At 34.1% G+C, this 16,861-nt stretch overlaps 3 protein-coding genes across 9 annotated transcripts in view; 2 read left to right on the forward strand and 1 right to left on the reverse strand.

Moving 5' to 3' along the window:
* The window catches only part of LOC144851753 (dual E2 ubiquitin-conjugating enzyme/E3 ubiquitin-protein ligase BIRC6-like), a 40,228-nt gene extending 37,533 nt beyond the window's left edge, over positions 1-2,695 (forward strand). For all 3 annotated transcript variants that reach the window (XM_078709350.1, XM_078709351.1, XM_078709352.1), the window contains 2 exons: positions 150-284; positions 429-2,695. In XM_078709350.1, coding sequence (XP_078565476.1) covers positions 150-284; positions 429-740 — 447 coding nt within the window. In that variant the 3' untranslated portion in view covers positions 741-2,695. The remainder of the gene's footprint in view (positions 1-149; positions 285-428) is intronic.
* A 1,525-nt stretch (positions 2,696-4,220) lies between these two features.
* LOC144851759 (leucine-rich repeat protein 1-like) lies at positions 4,221-7,619 on the reverse strand. Of its 5 annotated transcripts, none has more exons than XM_078709359.1 (5): positions 7,489-7,619; positions 6,935-7,154; positions 6,444-6,542; positions 5,637-6,364; positions 4,222-5,084 (listed from the first exon to the last, which is right to left on the reverse strand). In XM_078709359.1, the coding sequence occupies exons 2-5, from the start codon at positions 7,115-7,117 to the stop codon at positions 4,826-4,828; spliced, it is 1,269 nt and encodes a 422-aa protein (XP_078565485.1). In that variant the 5' UTR covers positions 7,118-7,154; positions 7,489-7,619; the 3' UTR covers positions 4,222-4,825. The 5 variants fall into 5 exon arrangements, with proteins under 5 accessions (XP_078565489.1, XP_078565485.1, XP_078565487.1 ...); XM_078709361.1 differs by having other exon boundaries at positions 6,935-7,171; positions 7,489-7,616; XM_078709362.1 differs by having other exon boundaries at positions 7,503-7,608.
* A 1,571-nt stretch (positions 7,620-9,190) lies between these two features.
* Positions 9,191-15,066, forward strand: LOC144851892 (potassium channel subfamily K member 6-like). The gene is made up of 4 exons (XM_078709544.1): positions 9,191-9,653; positions 11,496-11,669; positions 12,165-12,425; positions 14,419-15,066. The coding sequence occupies exons 1-4, from the start codon at positions 9,332-9,334 to the stop codon at positions 14,658-14,660; spliced, it is 999 nt and encodes a 332-aa protein (XP_078565670.1). The 5' UTR covers positions 9,191-9,331; the 3' UTR covers positions 14,661-15,066.
* The last annotated feature ends 1,795 nt before the right edge of the window (positions 15,067-16,861 follow it).

A 16,861-nucleotide genomic window follows, 5' to 3' on the forward strand; every position in this document is an offset into this window, starting at 1 on the left:
CTTTCTATTATGAGGGCACTTTGTTGGATGTCTCTTTAATAAACATTCAAATGTATAAAAGAAAAGATGTCTTATAAATATATAAGGTATAAAATGATAGGAAATATAACATTAATTGAACTTTTCTTTGGTTGTATTCATTTGATTAGGTAATACAAAATCACTTCTACCTGAAGAGGGCAGAAGTAATGGCGCAGTGTGAGGAGTGGGTGGCGTTGCTTACAAGATACTGTGAGAACAAGCGTGTTGGAAAGACCATGGCTCATCACTTGACAGCATTAAAGGTAAAAACATTTTGTTGTATTTTTAATCTATAATAAAAGCACCAGTTATTATATAAGAAAACCCTTCATTTATTTGAGAAGTGCAAAGGTCTTAGGCCCTGTTCACACCTAGTGTTTTAAACATATTGTGTGTATTACTCACAGAGACATACAGCTCAACTAAGAGAAGAATTGAAGAAGTTAAAACCACCAAAGAACTTGGAAGAGTTTGAAAAAGAAGACAAAACAAAACCAGATGAGACGGTGAACAAGCAAGAAGAAAAAAGCACCAAAGAAATCGAAGAAACAAAATTAGAAGAACCAGAAGAAGAAAAACATATGACCTTTGACCAGTCAATTTACGATATTGTGGAGTCACCATATGTAACGGTTGAGAACTCATTTCCCAGTGTTCTGATGGAAGCCTTCGTTAATGACGAGGAGCCACCCTTTGGTTTTGATGAAGTTGATTTTTAACAGTAAAACAGGTGATATCATTTAGTGAAATCAAACCCATTACTTGCTGCATATAACTGTATTGGGTAGAAAATTGTGTGTGTCGGGGGAAGGGGTTTGTTGGTAGGTGTGTGGGTGGGTGAAATTGGAGTGTGTCTGGGTTTAGTGTTTAGTGTGAAAATATTTGCGTGAAATCAGAATTCCAGAATATTCTGTTTTATTTGCAATACATAGCAGTTGTGTTTTGTTATACCGTGTAATTATTACATAGCTGTATATTTAAGCAGTGTCTATGTTGATTGTATAGGCCTATTTAGAGAACTGACTGCTGATTTTATTTTGTTGAATGTTGTTATACAGAAATATTAGTATACTGTAGGTCTGTTTGAGACCCATGTCTAAATACAGCTGAACAATAGAGGGCATCGTTGATTACATGTACAATTATTTATGTAAATGATTTATATGATCTGATAAAAGTTACTTAATAAATAGCACTAATACTAGTCAGTCAACTTTAGGCCCCCCTTAAGATGGCCCAAACAGGCCACAGTTAGACTGGCCCAAAGTTCCTGATTTTCAGACTCCATTTCAAATAGGAGAAGAGACCTTTTGAGCTTTAGGGAAATTCTGATTTTTTGGAAGAAGAAGTTGTCAGGGAGTCTGATTTTGGGAGAGGTGAGGTGAAACAAGAGTAATAACAAAAATAAACTATCATGTACCTCATAGAACTAATAAAAATATTTTCGGTAGTACAATACTAGTAGAGTAGATCTATCTAACTTTCTAATTTTGGCTAGCAATCACACTCTCTTGCTAACCTACTGTATGAAAAAGCGCCAATAAGAATCATAGAGTGGATTTTTGGGTTTTGAACCCACCGCCATATTATTTTGAAAGCCAGCATATTTCCTGCAATAAGACAAGGTAACAACTTTTGTGATAATATTATTACAGCCTAAAATTAGTTTAAAATAATCTGAATGGAAAGGTAATTTTGGTTTATTTTATTAATACATATAATTATTACCTATGAAAAAGTATATTGTATCCTACGTATACAGAAATAAATTTACCTGAAATTTGATCACTATATTTCTTGCATAATGCATATAACAGCTTTTTTTATTATGGTTCATTCAGTGTATAATAAATTATTATTAAACTGAGAATTATTGAAATTTAATTTAATAGAAGAATGCAATGTTTCAAATTTATATTTTATCATTGTAATCTATCGGGAAAAATGCATATTGAAACAATTTATAAGGAAACATGTACATACAATCTTCCGTGTAGAGCAAGACAAATTTAGCGCAACAATATGCATTGCGATATTCAATTTGCTGTAGTCTAGAGGATACAGCAACATTACATATAACATTTTTTACACTAGTGAATTATCTGGGACACAGTCTATAACAGCTAGTCCGCACTCTATCCAAAACTGTCTATAAAAATCTTACAGTGATGTGTTATAAAAAGCTTGGAGAAGTATTGAATATATTAGCATCTATTCTAGTCTAAATATAATTTAAAAATTAATTTTTTGTCAATTTGACATGTTTTTAATATTTTACTGTACAGAGATGCGAATATATCACAGATATGTTTATAAGTTGTGTTCAATGTGGAGTGTGTTTAAACTAGAGGCATTCCTCCCATTTAGACTTTCTAAGTTTTGTTAATGCTTGCGTACTTTATAATCTTTAAATTAAACGTGCTGTAGTGAAATGTATGTATGGAAACTCAGAAATTACATATTTTTTACATTTTAAAGCAGTTTTCTTGTTTAGCAGTAATTAATGTTTTGAGATTAAAGCAAGAAAAAGTGCCTATATAAAAGTAATTGCTAGAAAAGTCATAAACCAAAATATATCCTTAATTCAACCACAATATTTAAGCTATAGTAACGTCTCGATATGTGTACTGTTTGTCTTTTCAAACGGAGATGATGATAATAAGATTTTTCTTAACATGTCTGTGTGTGTATTAGAACTTTGTGAAGTTGTATGATATCTGAAAAAATAAAAATGTACAGTTATAATAAAGTTCATTATTCAAAACTGGTAAAGAGTTTTATAGCAAATACGTAAGTACATATAAATAGATTAAACTTGGTTATGGAATTTGTTGATTCAGTTGTACACGATTGGTACAAGAACATGGAAATAAAAACCTGAAATTCAAGGCATAATAACAGAAGTTGTTTTTTTTTATTTGGTTTCAATATTTTATTTAATCATAATAAAAGATACAACATTTAATCAAGTGCTACAGTAACTGTAAATGATACAAAAAGTTTCCACGAATCAGCGGACGATTTTTGTAAGGGTTTCTTGTTGTGAAATTCAGGGCTTTCAGCTAGTGCCGCCATTTTTGTACGAAGTTTTCGAGCACGTAAAATAAAAGGTAGGTAATAGGTAGGAATATATTTTTAATTTTGTGTACATAATTTAGATTAGATTGGGCAAAGATTAATTTGCATCTTTATGTTGTATTATTGTAGACAAATAAAAGCAGCTTTTTGTGATAAAACAGTTCTTTGGTACGTCTAAAATCTGGAGAGTAAAAAACGGCTAGGCCTAGCTAGGTGTGGAGGCCTGACAGGCCGTGGGTTGATGCACCAGATCCAGACTAACTACTCTAGCTAAGGTGACGACGTATGGTGTCTTCTTTATCTTAGTCTCTGTAGCTAACTCGATAGTGTTGTATTCTAGGCCACCAATAATACTTTAATCACAGTCCTAATTCCGAACATTAAATAAGAAATTTGTATTGCAATCATAAATTGCCGCGATGCTGAGCAAGCAATGCCACACACATGGGCTTTAGAAAGATGTCATGAACATTTTTATCATTTACCACTACCAAGTAATGTTGATTGATTAATTCTACTGAAAATATAGGACAATTTAATTTTAACGGATCTCTTTATTAAATAGAAATATTCAAAATATAACATTTTCAAAAGCCAAGCAAATTAGAATCACACAGTTAAACATCGTGATATAGCATCTATAGCTGGAACACACTATAAAGTAGTATATTATAAATACTTCTATAAATACTACTGTCCTGCTTCTCAAATGGTGTGCTCTGTTATATAGATAGATAGATCAATTTTTCTGTAACAAATTTAATACTAAATCTGTGGGTGGTAACTCAGGTCTGTCTTCACATTTGCATTTTATATATTGTTGTATAGTAGTAGGCAAGGTTGAGGGTATCTTGTATAGTACTGTAGTAGTAGTTGTTACAGTGTTTTCACAAAGATGGCACCTTACTTCAACAAAATGAAAATATAAAGATACTATATTTTATTATACGTTATATTTCTTCATATCTCTGATAAATCACAATACATTACAAGCAGAAATAATATATACTGTACATTACTATTAACAGTATTTGGAAAAATACTATTAAATACAAATTAACTTTTATTTACATTTAATTTTAAGGTTTTTTTTAAATTTTCTAAATTATAGGTATAAAATTCTCAATTGATATACATTTTTACACACATTACAAAAAAACAAATTGTTTTTATTATACTGTATATGCAGTCCTGATTTGAAAATAAAAAAAAAATAATTTGATATTATTTTTTAAGGAGATGTAGTAGATCAGTGAAATTAATGCGTTTTATAAGTATGAAAAATATCTTTGGCATATGTTCTGTGTATGTATTACAACCACATTTATAATGCAAGTTACATTTAAAGATATATTGTCCCCCTAAAAAAATATTTTTTTAAATTTTTTTGTTGAATATGTTATTTTAATGTCACATAATAGTTATTCACTCTCACAAAAAATTGGGTCTGAAAAAAATTTATTTACCTGAGAAAAATTTAATTTAAAGCAAAAAATGGTCAAATTGTCTGGAAGACAATGAGTTTTTGGGTAATTTAACTGTTTATTTTGTCTTTTTATAGGTGAAATAATTTTTTTCCCCCGTTTTTTTTCTTATGGAAGTGAACAACTTCATTAAAACTGCAAAATGGCCTATTCAAAGTCCGATTTTAAAAATCTTTATTTTTCATGATTTTGGGGGACAATACATCTTTAAGTTACGCTAAATTAAGTTTAAATAAAGATCTTCATCGTTTGCATTTCCATAAACATTTTGAATTTCCTAAAATGTTTTTATAACAGCGAGTTGAACAAAGGAACGTTTGCAAAGGTGCTGTCACTCCAGTGTTCTCCGTCCTTGTGATGACGTGAGCAGTTTGGCGTAAATCGATGCTGCGAAGCGCGGTAGCGTAAGGCAAGATGCATTCACGAGAGCATACACATGTCTTGGTCCTCATCAAGTATTTACACAAATAAGCTGGCAGCGTACTTGGATCGTGTGGTAGCCTACAAAAAAACAAGGAAAAATACTAAATATTGAATGAACTTCATAATTAGATGATGATATTCTGGACAACTCATTTTCATTAGTTAAGTTCACATGCAAAGTTGATACATGTTATGTGATTTCCATACACATCCAACAGCAAGTAGCTCGCAAATTACAGGATGGAAGTTGCATTTAAGGCTGAGAGTACAGTCGTGAGTTGCTGAACTACCCTGGATCTAAGTCAGGATTGAAGAAGCCTGGATATTGGGATTGGAAGGCAAGCTAAATTCTACCATTCAACTTTAACATACATGTTTGTTTTTAATTACGGTAGTTAAAAATGCAGGCTATATATACTGTTCATATTATCAGTTTACCTATTAAATTTAATAGTGATTTCATATACAGTATCCTATATACTGTATATATATATCCTATAATATGTTATGCTCTGTTTGTTTGAAAAAGAAATGAAATAAAGATCCTTAAACACAAACAGGCCAGGTTTGTAATAATTAAGAAATTCAAATTTAGGGGTAAAATCATGGTAAAATATGACTTATATTTACCTAAATTTTGCAACAATTCTTGCAGCTAGTTCTGTAAGTGGCATTACAATATAATCTTGATTCAGCAGCTTTATATCACTGTCTTTTTCAAATTCGTTTCCACTTAAATCCAATTCTTCCATCCGCAAATCACCAAACGTTGCTGGCAAGTTTCTCAATTTGTTTCTGGCAGCCGAGAAGAATTTAAGAGCACTTAACCGACCAAAATTTGAGGGAAGTTTCTCGATTTCATTTGAATTAAGGTTAAGTCTGACCAATGAAGACATTTTGGTAATGTCAGGTGATATATATTGAAGTTTATTATCGGAAAGATCAAGCATTTTAAGACTATGTTGCAACTTTCCATTCCATATACATTTGGGAACTTCCAGTAGGAAATTCCCAGTTAATTTAAGCTCGGCAAGAGTTGGAATTTGAGAGAGTTGTTCTGGTAATGTTTGGAACCGGTTATTGCTGAAGTCTAGACTTCGGAGTTGCTTTAACATTAGAATTCTTGAATCCACTTTCTTCAGCATGCAGTTGCAAACACGTAATGTCTCCAGCGTCCGCGGGAACCCATTTGCTAGTGGATAGTTCTGACGGTCGGTGATGTTTAAGCGTACTTTCAACGGTTCAACTTGCGAAGATGTCGCTGGTGCTAATATTGACAGTTTGACTTTATCCATATCTCGGTTTTGATGTCCTAATTTCACAATGGAAAGGAAGTGTTTCAAAGCTACCTGATCTGCCTGTGAATGAAATAAATATGTATGATTAAAAAGTTTGCATCGAAAAACAACCTGATCTAAGACTTGGATCTTGACAAACCTTTTGAAGTTGAATATCAAACGGCGGAACTTTCAATCTAATTGTAGCTTTTCCATCTTGTATAAACTTGCCAAAAATATTCTGCACATTGTCACGCAGCTAAAATGAAACAATGAAAAAATATTACTGATAAATGACTTGACTTAATTTTTGTTTTCCGAGTAGACTTCTTACTGCTCTGTCTGGACTGCTTTGCTAAGGTTTTGGTTGAAATCTTTCTTTCTAAATTCTATACTGTTTAAATGTACAGATTTAGTGTGTATATACCTGCGATATATCATTGTTATTGAGAATCTACTCTGTAGTATGTATAATATCTATGTTTGAGTTGGTATTATTGAGTGTGAATATATTACACTACAGTAGTACAGAGGGAAGTTTTATTTTGCACTTTGATAGAGAATGCAAATTCTAGAGTACCTCAAACTACTGTGTAAAGCTAAAAATAAAAAAGCAAAAATACACAAACAATTATCTGAATGCTGTAGTACCTTATATTTGGTGCCAACTCTGTCCTTAGCCGTACAAACCATGAGAAAAATGGCTCCTGTTTTACTGTCTGTTGATTTTGAACGCCCAATTGAAAGAAAGGTACGAATTGGTTGACTTTTCTTGCGCATTCCTTGAGCTGATAACTGCCGGTTGACAACTTCTGCATTGCAAGTCAACCGCATTTTTCAGCTGTGTTTTTTTATCTAATATTAGGCGTAGCTAGTGCAAAAAAAGGCCTATTATATAAATAACAGAAATTTTTAAATATTTAAAAATATAATATTGACGATTGTTTGGTTTGATTGGTTTTTTATAGGCCTATTAACTAGAGTAAGACTTATATAGGAGTAGATTTTATAGTATATTTAAGCCTATGTAAATAAACAGGTCAATGCATCAACCAGTTGGGCCGAAACGACCATGGTTCCTTATTAATAGGTAAATTATATGACTGTAAAAGCTAAAACCGGTTTAATTTTATAGTTATAGGCCTACTGCTTCTCGGCCTAGCTTAGCTATTATTACACTTATAGTGTTGTAAATTTAAACTCACGTTAATGTACGTACTTCCTATAATAACTGTTCATCAACTGTCTCAAAATATACTTTAATCGGAAAAGGTAAGCCACTTTTTTTAGGAATAATTGCTGTCTGTTGTGTTTCCTAAAACTCAAGTTTGCAATATTTTCGCGCTAATAACAAGTGCGCCCTCTATATGTGAACACAAATTAAGTTCACTACATAGTATGTAAAGATAGAGCATTCTAAAAACTAACGTCCAAAGAAGCAACAATTTTAAATGAATAAAAAAGTGAAAAAAAATATGTATGCCTAGGTTAATAAAGTAAAACTTAATCTAAAGCCTGGTTTCCATAAAATCGCTACACCGTCGCTACAGCGTTTCCATTAAAATCGCTACACGCGCAGATGTCGCCGACGCAATCGGGAAGGCTCCCGCCCGATTCATCGCAGTCAAATCGGCAAAGTTCAACCATGTTCAACTTTGCCGATTTTGTCGGCGATGAATCGTATACACGCGTACCAAAGAATATTTAGCGCTCGTCGCGTACTAGATCCCTGATAAATTCTAGCGTTTCCATAGAATCGCTACGCTCTGTCGTATTTATGTACGTATTAAAATTCCATTGTTTTTTAACTTAGTATTTCAATAATTGTCAAAGTCATTAAATGATACCGTTGCATTAAACTAAGTAGTCCCCCTACCGGATAATGTTTTATTGTTTCGCGTGGTCATAGCTATCCAAACAGCGCCTCAATGGTTTGGTCCGTATCATGATCAAACGCCCGATAACAATAACGGCATTAAATTAATACAATATTCATGTAAACACAGTCGTCGGCAGCGAGGATCCGGTTAACCAGCAGCAGGTAAGTGGTTTTATGATCTCTTGACACTTCCTCATGATGATCTAGTTAGTGTTTGAAGGTATATATACATTACATACATATCACATTATACATATTTGTAAAACCATGATTAATGATGATATTGCTCTAAATAAGAGGAATAGGTATAAGCAGTAGTTATTGTAACTGTATTGAGAACTAGATGTATATGCCTAAAAAGGTTATCATTATTTTCATGTCGTTGACAGTCCTCGTTGAGTGTGTTGGTAGATTATACAAAATCACTCATTTAATTTTGTTTTTTACCAAATTGTGATCACTTATAATTACTGGTGTTGTCGTATTTTTGTAGTTGACACACTTATTTTGTGTTTTCGATGCATGACGCCCTTAGTCTTACTGAAGGCTTCTACGGTAGACTTCGATACCAAATTATCGCAATATCAGAATGAATACATGTTTACTTTGTATAACAAACAAATACTGATGATAAATACAGACTGTAGTATAGGCCTATGTGGGGTTTCAATCGTTTATCACGGTTGCAGAAGTATCCACAATTGTGACAATACATACTAATTATTATATAGGCCTACATAGGTATCGGCTCAAAAAACAATATAGAATGACAAACGGTTGAATATAAGTAGAATATATGTAAACAAATGATACAAAAATGAATGATAGAAAATACTTGTTATGTTGATGAATTATCCATGGAATAATTCAACTGTTATTATCAATTGTAGGCCTATGGTGTTCTGTTGCATATAGAATACATATTGATAAAAGAAAAAATACATTGTTATTAACAATAATTTACAAGCAATTACAGAATTGCTGGTAGGTGGTAGGTTTTTACTGTATAAATTACTCTTATTTTTCAGAAAACGTATAAGCCTATAGTGAAGCAAGGCAATTAAATAAAGTGACGGGCGGGTCGGTTACATCTGTAAAATCTCAGTTAAGGAACTGACAGTGTGTTATGGAACATGTAGGCCTACGTTGCAAAACACAGCGTTTAAACGATGCCTAGTAGGACACGGATTTTTACCCCCTGTTTAGTCCTACTTGCAATATTTGTAACGTATCTCTGTCTCGGTGCTCTAATATTCTCACGACTCGAAAGACCAAAAGAAGAGGCATTTTCTCAAGAACTTTTTAGACGAATAGATGATTTTTTAGAAAGAAATGAATGCGTAGATTTGGAGGATCTTGAAAGTTTAGTGGATGTTATTATATCTGCGAATGAATTTGGAGTTTCGTGGAGCTATCATAATGTTACCTCACCAAGCAGCTGGGATTTTTGGTCGTCCTTGTTTTTCACTACTACCCTGTTGACCACTATAGGTAGGTATAACTGCATTCATTTTTTTCTTCTGTTAAGCTCAGTCTACACTACCAAACTTTATGTGACAAAAATATCATCATATTTGGGCACATCACACTTTTTTGTCGAACTAATTTGATAGTGTAGACAGAGCTGCTTAATGGTGATAGTGTCTGCGCACACAAAGCTTATACACGCGTGCGCGTATAAAAGCTCAATCGTTTGAACGCCGCGGTATATTGACTTTTGGCACTGACGGGAAGGGGGTAGGGTGGTGGGGAAAGTTTAAACGCATAACAAACTAATAAGCCTAAATGTTTTGCGATGAATGTGTTAATATTTATTATTTTCTCAAATGACAATGTCGTTGAGAATACGGGTTGCCTTTCGTTACGTAAATGTCACAATATTATATTATAAGTTGTCGTATTATGGATCATCATCAGTAATCTCGCGTATTTACAAGTTCAAGGCTTCTATTTAAGCTTTCAAAAATATATTATTAGTGCGATCCCGTAATTTTTAAATTTGTATTTAAATTCATGCCCAACCTTTATCGGAAGAATCTCGAAATAAAGAGTCTATTTCCGGCATCGAAGACGTACCTTAAAATTAAACGGATATTGTAAGGTGTGTTTAAAATCACTTTTGGCAGACAGAACATACCGGAATTTTACGAGGAAAATTAATGTTTTCAGCTTTGACATGGACTGGTGTATAACTTTAAGTATAGCCTAAAATATGATGATAAAGCCTAAATTGGAATACGAATTGAGATAATTTAAATGTAATTGTTATACAGTATGTTATCTAGTTATGTGCTGTAACCTAGGCAAATTTAGGCCTACACACAATGGCGGCATATCAGGAGATTATAACAACAGTATACTGTACATATTTATTATACACCAACGCAAATGCTGTGTCAATTTCCATAAAACACTGAATAAATAACGTACATACCGTGTACAGTATGAACACAATGGTATAAGGCCTATCATTTGACCTGATGGTGGATATGGATAGAGATCTTTTGACGTCACATACATAGACTCGACGCGCGCGTTCAAAAGACGTATACCTTGGTTTCCACAACCGCAACTTAAGCGTAACGAACGCAAGGTAGTTGACCAATGACAAGCGATAGTTTAGATAATCCATTGCTTGTGATTGGTCGAATTACTTTCGTTGTGCCTTCCTCCTTGCTTTGCGTCCTAGTAAATTAAATTTTAATATTATCACCGTTTGACCTCACTAGTAATTGCGGGTATCTGTTCTTGATGATAATTCAGACGAATTATTCAATTGTATATGAGAGAATATGAACGCTACCTGGCCCTTTGAATAAACAACATAACGCACAGGTGTCAATTCGTTGGTTCGAATCGATTATCAATAAATGCTACCGTCAAATCGTGTTACATATTACACCGAGATATTGCGCTTCCTTTTGTACCTCGTTCAGAATACAAAAATAGATATTACTGTGTTTTATTTGTTTGAAAATACGCATTATATAATAATATTGCGATATGAGCTGAGTCACTTGATTGGCAGGGATTATTCTCGGATTAAATAATTTATTTAATTATGTTAACATTTTGAAAAATTCTTCGCCCTACAGCATTCAATCAGCCGCCGATAAGCCCATGCACTTGTACCCTCGTGTGGGCGGCGTAGGGGCACATGTAGGTGGTAACACTCAAGTCCCAGCACTTCAATTAACTTACAAATAAACAACTGAATTTAGTTAAGGTTGATAATATTAATTAATTTCGCTATAATAGCGCATGTTTTTCATTCCAAGTATCAAATCGAAGTCAGACAATCTGTTAACAGTATATGTTATTTGTTCCCCTCAGGATATGGTCATGTGACCCCTCTTGGCTACTCAAGCAAGCTGTTCTGTCTTTTCTATGCGTTAGTCGGGGTACCTATTACTTTGCTCTTTTTAACCATGTTTATGACGCTTCTACACCGACTGTCTAATATATTATACAAAGCCCTTGATGAAAGGATTGGTAAGAAGCCAATAGGTGAGTGAGTGTCTATAATACAATACAGTATTTTATAACTTTTAGAAACAATGTATAGCCTATACCGGTATAATAACATATACCGGTAAAATTACGTAACGATATACCGATAAAATGACATAAACCGGTAAAATATACCGATGAAATGACGTATACCGGTAAAATGACGTATACAGGTAAAATTATGTATACCAATGAAATGACGTATATCGGTAAAATGACGTATACAGGTAAAATTGTGTATACCGATGAAATGACGTATATCGGTAAAATGACGTATACAGGTAAAATTATGTATACCGATGAAATGACGTATATCAGTAAAATTACGTATACCGGTAAAATTACGTATATTGGTATAGTGTATATCGTTAAATGACGTATACCAGTAAAATTGCGTATATAGGCATACCGGTAATTAATTGACGTAGCATTAAAATGAATTAATAGCTAGCATTAATAGAACTAAACCCTAACCTATTTTGTATTTCACAGGTTCTGGAAGATCTGATACAGACCTACCAGTCCGAAGTTTACATATTTGTATCATCGTCACACTATTTTCAATTTTCTTCCTTATTTTACCTGGGACCGTGTTTTTATATCTCGAGCCAACTTGGACATACTTGGACTGTTATTATTTCATATTTATATCATTAACTACAATTGGTTTAGGAGACTTTATTCCAGCGAACGATTATTCGACGGAAGACTGGGACCCTTCATATAGAGCGATATATCAAACTCTAGTATCAGGTACGTATAGGCCTACATTCATTTTGTTTACTCGATTGATGTTTGTATATTGGCGACCGTTTTAGAGGCGTTCTGTTCTGCAATATTACGTTATACGCATCATCTCGAATAAGGACTATAAACCATAGGTCCAGTGTACACATCTAGCTCATGTGCACTTTAAAGAACCTACATTCGAGACGAGAAGACACTCACAGCCAACTCGGTGTACAAGTAAAACTCACAGCCACTGATCATAATTGGGCCTTCTTTTACCCAGTATAAATAAATAACAAATTCAAAATTCATTATCAATTAAAAGATGTAAAATCTTGGTGTTTGGTTATTGATATCGAAGTTAATGCATTAATAATACCGCGTTACTTGCGTTAGAGAGGATGTCTTTACCTTGGATAGGCCTTACCTCATATTAGTCTTTAATAGTTCCGTTTCGTCCTATTGGGAGATAGTACCATCATGGTCTCTGTAACACAGTGATTCAACTGGTATACAGGGTTGTTTAGAGGTGATAGGCCTAACTATAACACATTGACCAGTAGGCCTACATCGGGATTTAGACTAGGTTCTTTTAAGTGCACATACGCCAGACTTTCAGTTTTAAGTATACGTATACGAGAAGAATTCTTGTACCATCAGAACTGATGGCAGAGGAGTGTCGATATTATGGCTGGCTGTGGACAGTACATGATATGTTTTCTATACGTATAAGGTATAATAAGTGGGTGTAATTATTTCATTTAATCTGAAAAGTTCATTAACCTGCCATCAGATTTTGTTCTTCGTTGTTTCACGTGATTTTTTCTCTCCATAAAATCACACTTCTTTAGACAAAATCGATTTACCAATAGCAATGCATACACAAAACAATCGTCTGTTGTCCACAGTAATTATTTTGAATACACACATTTATGAGGCCAAACTACCGATAACGCATTCGCATTATTTATTGTGTTCGATAAACGGAAAGCGCAAATACTGTATTGTATGTACTATTTCATAAGATTAAAATTAGGTGATTATGCCATGTTGATACCGTAAGAAATCTCATTTATTACGCTCTTTTAACGCTGCGCAATTCACACATGCATTCGGCGATGGAGCTTGCCGTGAAAATCGGCACTTATTAGCAAATTTTTTAGTATCTCCTGAGAATTCATGTGTTTTTTAGTCAAATTTAAAATCAGAAATCATACTTTACTAACCAACGTTACGATCCGTTTTCGTTTTCGAGCATATTAATATAATAATTTGCGACACATTCTAGTTCACACAAACGAATTCATACACAAATAAGCTATCCAATTACAATATTAATTACACGTGGTGTAAATCCTGTCCATATGTTGTATAAAATACAATTGTGTTATAAAAGCAAACATTACTTATGCATGATTTACTGTTTAGCATATAAATTCTATTAAAATTATAAACTTTAACATATTTACACCGTCAGTAAATAATAATATTAATGGTTGTCCTAAATAGCGCGTAATATGCAAATATTTCTAAGCGCGTCACCAAAAAAATATCCTAAAGCTTGGTTCCCACTTAGGACGCAACAAAAGGATGTAAGCGCACTACAGAAGTAATTTGACCAATCACGACTCGATTGATCATCCGTAATTGAATCGTCCCGTGGGAACCAAGCTTAAGAATAAAAAAAAAGAGGAACCATTTTTACCAAAGCACTTTTGATGCTTCCAAAAATGGTCGATGGAACGGTATTTACAGAAGTGGAAAGGATCGTCTATCCAGCAAAAGCTGAAGATTCCAAGCTAGTTCTAATGCTTTGTCACACTATCAAACTAACAAAGAAGTGTGATATGCCCATATATGGTAGTGATGTCACGTCATCGTGTCCATATATGGTACATCTCTTTCTTGTCACATACATTTTGATAGTGTAGACAGAGCTTCAAGAATCAAGATAATTTGAAAAAAAATCCGATTGCTTAAGGATGTTTATGTTAACCATCGTCTCTTTCATTTTCAGTGTATCTTGTAATAGGCCTAGCTGTAGTTCTTCTAATTGTCGAACTCTTCGTCACTATTCCTCAAGTTCGTTCCAAACTGAATGCACTATATGGAAGCGATGAAGAAGATGATGATTTAGCAGCCAGGCCAGTCGGTGAGCAACAAGAACTATCTCAAATACCTTACAATAATGCGGGCTATTCATCCATGGATACGAACGAACACAAAATCAGTGAAACAGCAGAATTAGTTCATAAATGAAATGTGACTTGCAGACTGCCGATATCATAATGCATGATTACACTTCTTTATGAAGACAGAGAATAAACAAATTTAGCAAATAATTTATTTTACAGTAAAGGCCAATTTACACAGACAAGCTGTAACGGTAATACAAATATAGAATCTATGTTATTCGTTATGGCTATTTACACACAACGTAGTGTGGACGGGCGGTTTTCGCTCAGGATAGATACAGATTCTAAGTTACGCGGTTTTCCGCTTACTATCGTTAACGCTCGTCTGTGTAAATTGACCTTAAGGCTCCTACAACAAAATCATTCAAACCACATGCAGAGACCCACATCAAATCTATCCTGTTAATTGTTTCTTTTTTTATTTTCTGCAAAATAAAAAAATTATTTAAATGTATTTTTTTTTGGTTTTCATTCTTTTAAAGGATTAAGAACAATTTGTTACTATTGTTTATCAAAAATGATAACGCTGGAATTTGAAACATCGCCCTCTATAATTCGATTACGATCGTCAGGTATCCAATACTTCACACAGCGGGATTATTTTAAAAAAATATCAATGTAGAAGGCACTGTTTGATTGTCTTTTAAAAATAGCATCCTCTCGTGTCGCGCTCTCTCTCGAAGTGCCATATCATGAGACTTTGGCGATCATGTTGTGCCACAATTCTCTGTCTATTGCCATGTTCAGCAACTCCACTTCTTTGGTATTCTCGCCTCTATTCCGAATCCATTCAGCTATGCTGGCCAACCAAGTGACTATTTTTCTCCCCTGCTCCTTCTATCGTTCCAGTTAATGCAAATTTATCCAGACCTCCCTCGTGTCGCGCATATAAGCTAAAATGTCACATGTCGAGAAAATGCATACCGTTCCGGAATGCATTGATGATGATCTTATTAAAACGGATGTTCCGCTAAATTTACGAATTTTACTGTCTACATGCATCATATAATACTGTATTATCAGCAACATTTTTTCATAGACTCTCTTCTCCCAGACGTGCTTTGGAGTTTGTAATTTTAGCATGACCCGTCCTAGTTTACAAATTACCAAAAACGTCGGCCTCTAGAACTATAACTGCTGCTTGCTTTAGCTTCTGAATGAGTAGTCCTCTTGGGACGTAGCTGGCTAAAGCAACAGCGTGAACAAATGTAATGCGAAAGCACAGAACTGTTTGAAACATTATAAGGCCAATTTACACAGACAAGCGGTAACGATAATAATAACAATATAGAGTCTATGTTATTCCTTGTGACCATTTACACACAAAAACACAAGATAGATACAGATTCTACATGGCACCAGCTACGAGGTTTTCCGCTTACCGTTACCGCTCGTCTGTGTGAATTGGTGTTTATGGCCGTCTCACCAGTCAGTTGTAGGCCTACAGGTAACATCTATATTTTTTAATGTTAAAATGGAATAGACTGAACACGCGTCTTGTCTGCCGCCGAGGGGTATCCAGGATTAAGTGGACCAATTAAATTGAAGCGATGTGTACCCCATACAGCGTGCCATTCGGTAGGCTGAATTTTGAACGTAGGCTAAATGTTGCTAAGCCCGGGTAGATCAATTAAAAGCACGTAGTGAAGATATTCTTCCCGCGTGGCGTACGCTAGCCATCCTGCTTCCAGGTAGAATCAGTTGTTAGAAAGCTCCCCTGGGATTCTTATTGATTTATAATTAATTCCATTATGGTTATATTTGGATAATAACCGACTGGTAATTGATGGTTAAAGGCGGTTCAATGGAACGTGCAAATACAATGACAGTTATAAATCGCATCTCTGCTGATCATTATTTTAAAGAGGCACAACGTGTAACGTACAGATTACGTCATACGCGCACGAGTTTTGCAACCTAGGCTCAATATTGGTATTGCTGGTTTCCACGCTCGATCGTTATGTTTCAGGTTTTTACATAAACGGGAAATCATATAAGAACATTTTCTTACTATTTATCTGAGAAACTATTGTATTTTACCAAACTACTTTAATAATAAATTGTTGCCTTTGAATTATCGCATTGTCCCAAAAGTAGCCAGATTAATCAATTGCTATAGGTAAGAACAATGAAATGTGATAATAGCTGTGCGTATGGAATTTCCTAGTGGCATGATAATTAAGAAAGTCATTAAGACTTGAGACAAACTGAACCACATACAGCTTCACGTTGTTTGTTTAAGCTAATGACAATTATGATAATGAT

This window comes from Antedon bifida, chromosome 9 (genome assembly GCF_963402885.1).
Source record: "Antedon bifida chromosome 9, ecAntBifi1.1, whole genome shotgun sequence".
Taxonomy (NCBI): domain Eukaryota; kingdom Metazoa; phylum Echinodermata; class Crinoidea; order Comatulida; family Antedonidae; genus Antedon; species Antedon bifida.

Bases quoted from the DNA above. Each gene is read 5' to 3' on its own strand.
- LOC144851759 (XM_078709359.1), bottom strand. From the start codon at position 7,117: ATGCGGTTGACTTGCAATGCAGAAGTTGTCAACCGGCAGTTATCAGCT. The intron at 6,543-6,934 runs GTACTACAGCAT...GTTTCATTTTAG, and splicing joins GAGTTGGCACCAAATATAAG to CTGCGTGACAATGTGCAGAA. The intron at 5,085-5,636 runs GTAAATATAAGT...GTTTTTTTGTAG, and splicing joins AGAATTGTTGCAAAATTTAG to GCTACCACACGATCCAAGTA.
- LOC144851892 (XM_078709544.1), top strand. From the start codon at position 9,332: ATGCCTAGTAGGACACGGATTTTTACCCCCTGTTTAGTCCTACTTGCA. The intron at 11,670-12,164 runs GTGAGTGAGTGT...TGTATTTCACAG, and splicing joins GATTGGTAAGAAGCCAATAG to GTTCTGGAAGATCTGATACA. The intron at 12,426-14,418 runs GTACGTATAGGC...TTTCATTTTCAG, and splicing joins ATATCAAACTCTAGTATCAG to TGTATCTTGTAATAGGCCTA.